The 6,936-nt window shown below is 36.6% G+C and overlaps 1 protein-coding gene across 1 annotated transcript; it reads left to right on the top strand.

Annotated features, from left to right (window-relative positions):
• Positions 1-529: 529 nt before the first annotated feature.
• Positions 530-2,461, top strand: Smp_153790 (putative 60s ribosomal protein L4; the record flags this gene model as incomplete). Its single annotated transcript, XM_018796951.1, has 4 exons — positions 530-532; positions 1,190-1,862; positions 1,896-2,194; positions 2,282-2,461. The coding sequence occupies 4 exons, from the start codon at positions 530-532 to the stop codon at positions 2,432-2,434; spliced, it is 1,128 nt and encodes a 375-aa protein (XP_018652041.1). The 3' UTR covers positions 2,435-2,461.
• Positions 2,462-6,936: the final 4,475 nt, after the last annotated feature.

The raw sequence follows: 6,936 nt of genomic DNA, 5'->3' as shown, positions 1-6,936 counted from the left end.
GTCAGCAGGCAGTTCAATACAGCCAAAAGACAATATGATGCTGAGCGAAAATCTAAAGATTCACTCTTCATTTCCGTAGTTCAACTGAAATATACCATGCACTTATGCAATACTTAGCTCATACTCATTCTAACCATACTTGGTCGTTATAAATCCAACTGAGTTATAGCTAGTTAATGTGTAACATATCGGAAAGCGTCATATTGACTTTTCCCGGAAACAGCTCATTTGCTTAAGCGTTTAAAATATGAGTTTATAATTTATCTGAACAATTTGTATTTCGTCGGCTAGGATTTATACGAGTCAAAGGCTTTAAATCTAAAATATAGTATGACTAGTCAATTTTACTCATTTGGAGCATTGTATATACACAGAGCGCTAAACTTTGAGACATCTATTTTTATTTTAATATGGTGTTTAGTTTATCATAATTATCTATCAAGCCTGGATTCAGTTGGGCAATTGGGTCCGTTGTTTTAGTGTATGACTGTTTAGCGGTTTACACAGATCGCTTGCTGTTCACGCTAACATGGTTCGTATGTGGTGTTGCGTAGTTTCTGAATTATTTCCTAGAAGCGTTGTGTTCCTACTTTTAGCTTGCATGTCTAGTTAAGTTTCGGCTTCTGCCTTATATCAATTTCCTTTATGGCGGACAAATTGACATCGAATTTGGCAATCCAATGACATCTTAGTAGTAAGCAGTCTTTTCACAGATGCAATTCGATTTTCCCCCATGTATCTTAAAGTTGAGTTCATAGTAAGTAATAATGTCCATTTGTGACTTCTCACATCGTCTTTGGCATCACAAATGGTCGTTGTGAGTTGACTTATTTCATATGTTGGTGACGGTTAGCGGGAACTACAGACATTCCCGGCAACACGGATAATTATCTGTTTTCGATTCAAGTGACTGATTTTTGTTAGACTGCGGCTAAGTGCTACACTACTGTATAAAGACGATCAATTCAAGCCGTCTCAAAAACAATATTTTCGAAGTCTAGGCTGTTTCCTCAAGGCGCTTCAAAATAGACACCAGGGTATTTGTGTCGAGTATGCGTCTATCGTTAACTCCATAACCTTAGGTTAGTTACGAGGCACATATTCTGTGTTTGTTATTTGCTGTTCCTGGCTTCGTGTAAAATAACATTATGTAGTGTATTTTCTGTAACAATTTTTCTTGGTCTTCCAGGCTGTTACAAGGCCCATTGTCAACGTTTATGGAGTAAATGGAGCATCTACAGGCTCCACCATTAAGATGCCGGCAGTCTTCACTACCCCGCTACGTTTGGACCTTCTAAATTTTGTCCACGACCAAATGCGTAAAAATTCAAGGCAACCATATGCAGTCAGTTCAAAGGCTGGTCATCAGACGTCTGCCGAATCCTGGGGTACCGGAAGAGCAGTTGCCCGTATTCCTAGAGTGAGAGGTGGTGGTACACACAGGTCAGGTCAAGGTGCTTACGGAAATATGTGTCGTGGTGGGCATATGTACGCTCCTACAAAGACAATGAGACGTTGGCACAGAAAGATAAATATTCAGCAGCGACGATATGCCATATGCTCAGCAATCGCTGCAACTGGAGTACCGTCATTAGTCATGGCTCGTGGGCATCGAGTTGACCGTGTTCCTGAGCTCCCACTTGTTTTATCTAAGGAGGTCGAGTCCCTTAAGAAAACAAAAGATGCAGTTAAAGTACTTAAGGCCATCCGGGCTTGGCCTGATATTCAAAAAGTTTACAACTCTCAGAGATTCCGTGCTGGTAAAGGTAAAATGCGAAATCGCAGACGAATTCAGAAGCGCGGTCCGATAGTAATTTATAAAAAAGATGATGGAATATCACGTGCCTTCAGAAATATTCCAGGTAAGTTTTACTTACCTAATTGACGTGTCTTAGGTATCACTTTGATTAACGTCAAAGCCCTTAATCTTCTTAAGCTAGCCCCAGGTGGCCATATGGGACGTTTAGCTATTTGGTCGGACTCAGCTTTCCGTCAGTTGGACAAGCTCTATGGCACTCGAAAAACAGGAAGCGTGAAAAAATCTGGTTTCCATCTTCCCATAGCAAAGATGACCAATCCAGACTTAGGTAGACTTTTACATTGCCGTGAAGTTTCCTCGGTCTTGAAATCTAGGCGCATGCACTTGCAGCGTCCAGGTCCTAAAGTCAAGAAAAATCCATTGAAGAACCTACAGGTAAGTTATAAAATGTATTTCAACTTAGCTTATATCATTTCTTGGACTTTTCAACTATAATGACGTTCATTTCCGAATCTTTTCTAGGCGTTGCTAAAATTGAATCCATTTGCACTTGGAGAAAAACACTTCAAGATGGCCCTCGCGCGTGCCATTAAGAACGGAAAACTTAAACGAAAAGCTGCTAACAAAGTTGACGAAGCTCCTCCAAAGGAAGCTAAATGTGTAAAAGTAAAATAATGTCCTGAAATACAGTTGTGATGTTGGCATCATTTTCTGAATTCATAGCTGGTTGGCTGAATTTGCGATCTATTCTGCTTGTCGTCGACAGTCAGTCTAGTATGTCGTGGTATGGTTCGTGTTGTGTAGAGCATCTTAAGACTACATAGCACTGCGTTTATGCGTTGTGAAATAACAAATGGTTGTCATATTATAGTCATCTAATTTCACTGAATGAGACACTAGTTTCGAAACTACATAAGTTGCTTTGATACGAACGTCACCCTGTTGTCACAAGTAACTGAATGGCAACCGATTGGTTCAGTAAGGTAAAATAACATGACTATGGACCGTTTAGTCAAGGGTCGAGTATCGGTAGTTGAAAATCGTATTGACGTAAATGTAGATGATTGAATTTATTCAAAGTATAAAATGACTCATTGAGTGCATGTCTTTTTTCCCCAAGCACAGCGTAGATTATCTGGTTACTCTAGCAACTAACTAGTCAAATACTCTTCATGATTTGAATCAAAAAGCGATCTTAGCTATTCTACCATTGAAAAGCACTGGGGAGCTGTCTCTTCCTAGTATGGGGATCCTCAGCAGTTCACATTCGTGACCTCATCACAGGGAACCCTAGGCGTTCATATCATTGGATGGTGACTCAGCTCGCTATGTGTTGGCCATTTGCGCCCGAGACCAGATGCTCTGGGTCCAGTCAGCTGTGGTAGGGTTGTGGAACACAGACTCCACATAATAACTAGATACTCTGTACTTATCACTTGTGACTTAGATGTTTCTTCATGATGGGAACCTATTATGACTTTAAGTACGTATCGATAATACTGAGTTATTTTCTGAATATGGCCTAGCACGGTTAGTATGGGTCTTTGACTAGAACTTTCCGGTTGAGGGTTGTAATTGTGATCTAGGTCTTACGAACGTCTGATGGTCTTGTACACTTCTCGAATTCGTCAAAATAATATCAACACCTGCTTATACTGAGCAACCACAGGCGGAATATTTATTGAGTAACTCAGATTTGCCGTTCTTTTTGGGATAGCTACCAGTAGCGGAACTCAGGATGAACATTTCATCCTACTTCGACTTGTCAGAAAAACTGCAACTTTAGCTCAAAAACAGTCGAAGTTACCTAGTTTACTTGGAAAAAGAGCACGCTAAATTGAATGGATATTATTATCATGTGTTGTGGTTTACTCCAATATTTAAGAAACAACGAGATTCCGGTTAAAATTAAAGGTGAACAATAGCGAGAGCCCAAGATAAATGTTTACTTTCATTTCTTGGAATTAGCTTGGCGAATGTACTTGTATCCTAATGAGTTATTTCCATCTGATTTCAAGGTTATTATCTATCATTTAGAACACTGTTTATTGACAAAATTTGCCTGTTATGCTTTAGAAACAATCATCAGGAATTGTTATCAAAAATGAATATTATGCAATTTACTAGGACCAATACACCGATACATTTTTGGTCCGTAGTTATTTAGCTCTTATTGTCTTCAAGTATGCTTAAAAATCTCTTGTGAACGGTCAGTGAAGAGTTTCCAAAATAATACTTATGTAGTATCTTTACCTACTATAGTAATATGCGATTCTTTTACCGTTCAGCAAACATCGCGAAATTACTCAACTTATTCACTAATGCAATCCTGGGTTTTAAACTCAGTCTGAATGTTAAGCAAAGGAAGAGCGTTAGACTTGTTTTACGAAATATAATCTTTGGGAATAGTTGGGTAAAAGTGGTCCCAAGGTGCTGCTAATAATGGTATAAATACTATTTGCAAAATATTAAGGAAGAGGAATGTGGGGTGTTATTTTCAGTAGTAATTCTTCATAAGTTTTTTTCAGCATCTCATGTTTGTTGAACCATTTGTTAGAAGCTGGTCAATTTAACGGAACCACTAAATTCTCGATTATAAACGAATCATAAGAATAAAGAATTGTAATGCCGTTTAATTTCACGGTCATTTTTGTGGCTGACTTATTATAATATTACTTATATACTGGTAGAATGGCAGTTTATGCAGAAATTGGACAAACTGGGTAATGCATATTCGAATTCTCAAGAAATAGGCTTCTTAAGATTTATCCTATGATTTCAACATGCTTAATGCATTTCATGACTAACTAAAATGCGAAAAATAATTGCTGAGTATTCTAATATGAAGTCATAACTGGCGGGATTCAACCATATCCGAAACAGACAGATACCACCAATTCCTTCGGATGATACTGCAAATCGACTGAAGTCGGGATTAAGAACCACTTAATTATGATACGTCAAGGAATCGTAAGGTCCTAGGTCAGATTCAAAGTGGGGTCATAGGTGCAAACTAAAAGAGTACCAAGACCAGAGAAAAGGGCTGAATGGTATGTTACTCTCTATCGATAAGGGCAAATCAGCCAATATTATTTGAATTAAATGCCCATGACTGGTTTTACTCTTACTTTTTTTATTTAACTATCAACCATAACATTGCACCAGTTGTAAAACATAACTAATCTTTGTTATTGACTCAGTTTGTTATATCCTTGCTACTGTTTGGTATGCGTGCGTTATTTGTTCTCTTCGTAATTGGGTTTTTGCGCTAATTGTATTAATTTGTAGTTTAGAAATGGATTATGATTGATGGCTATATACATAGTTACCTCTTTTGACTATAGCCCTACCAAAACTGTTTTAGAGTATAGGGCCTTACTCGAAAGAGTCCATTTTTAGGTAATTACTTCCTACATATTACTCTAATTCTCAAAGGCTATTCAGCTGATGAATAGCTTGTATGAAAACAACTTAGGAGTGTTTGTGTTCACTCTGAAATAGTTGCTCAAATCGTGAACATTAGAGTTTGGAAACGTGGCTAAAATGTTTTATGACTCCATAGGCAAACTATATGAATAACCAGTAATCGTAAGCACTTATCGTCTTCTGATATTCAGTATTACATTATTTGAGTTTACTAGGTATTAATATTTTGCTTTCAAAACTGTAAGGACAACATTATTAGCAATATAAAAGGACATGCACTTCTTAAGGTTGCTAGTTATTTGTGAAACAACACTTCTCATGTAGCCTGTTTGTACGTTTTCCACTATAAATTAGTGCGATTGTCATTTCTAGCAATATGTGAATTGCTGCTCCTCGCTATCAACTCAGTCGGTTCTACAAGCTATGGTTTCCTACTAAAGCTTCAAGAAATCCATAAATTACCAGTAAGTGATTTTTCTCAACATGCTTGTGTATTTCAAAGTCAGTCTCCATCATTAATTACGAAACTGTTGAAGTCAGGAAATAAAAACTGGATTCCTTTAAATTTTATATTCATTTTGTGAAGGTCACTAATAGACTTATTTCAAACTCATAATACTATGCGTTAAACATCCGCATTTATTAAGAAGTGATTTCCACTCACAAAATAAAGCAAAACTAATTGAAATTCTCAAAATTTACAAAATTCCATTTCGTTCATCGACAATTGCATTTATGTTAACCAACTTCAATTAATCTTAGTTTACCTTTTCAATAAACTAACAGATAGTAAATAATAAGTCGAACGCTGGTGTAAAATACTCGGAATATTCTTCCTATTGATGTATATACATATGTATGATGTTTCATTGATACAAAAATTGTTAGTCTTCAACGGTTGATTCTGTAAAAGCGAGTACATTTACTCCTTCGCTTGGATTTAATTTTGGACAATTTTTATGCATAAAATTACGAGGTGCAATTGCACCATTTTGAGTTGCACTTTTAAAAGAAAATTTAAAAATGAAGACCAGAAGTAAATTTTGAAGAGAACAAACAATTTAAAAAGAGTCATTTAAATCATTATACATTCAAAGGGGATGTTCTTTGTTTATTTTGGTTCACACTTGTTAGCTGTGTGTCCAAATCAGGTCACAGAGAAAAATAAATTTTTGAAGATTTTTATCACAGTTAAAATCCCCAGACTTCTTGGAAGTGTGATTACGATTAGATTTTACACTTAGCTTTCATCTAATTCGTTTTTTTGTTCTCCGTAATATAAACGTTGCTATGTGTACCTACGAGTAGTTTAAAGGAATTACAAATTATTGTTATACTGAGTAGTGGAGAACTCGGACAAGAATACTTGCTGTTGGCAAATTTTCCTTTTTATCTCATCCGTTGGCATAACGAGCAACAAATATATTGGAATTAAGGTACACCTCATATATGACAGAGAAATAGTTGTATCTGGTGAGACGTAAAATAAACACTTAATGTTCAAATACGGGTGGAAGATACTGATTGTTGGAAACATGTAACTTCCTACCCATAGAGTTTAACTGGTCAAAAATAGTCTAAACATAAATATTTGGCCTTCGTTAACCTTAACAAAGTCAAGGTCATCTCACGTATCTCTCTTCTCAGATAAAGCTTCCCGATCAAAATGACCGTAGTGCTTTTAGTTTGTTATTTGTTACAAATATTGACGCTCTTGTCGTTCTTCCACGTAGACATGTATAGTAGTTGAT

This window comes from Schistosoma mansoni, chromosome 4 (assembly GCF_000237925.1).
Source record: "Schistosoma mansoni strain Puerto Rico chromosome 4, complete genome".
Taxonomy (NCBI): Eukaryota; Metazoa; Platyhelminthes; class Trematoda; order Strigeidida; family Schistosomatidae; genus Schistosoma; species Schistosoma mansoni.
The sequence above is the reverse complement of the archived record's forward strand: the minus strand, read 5'-3'. Positions and strand labels throughout refer to the sequence as shown.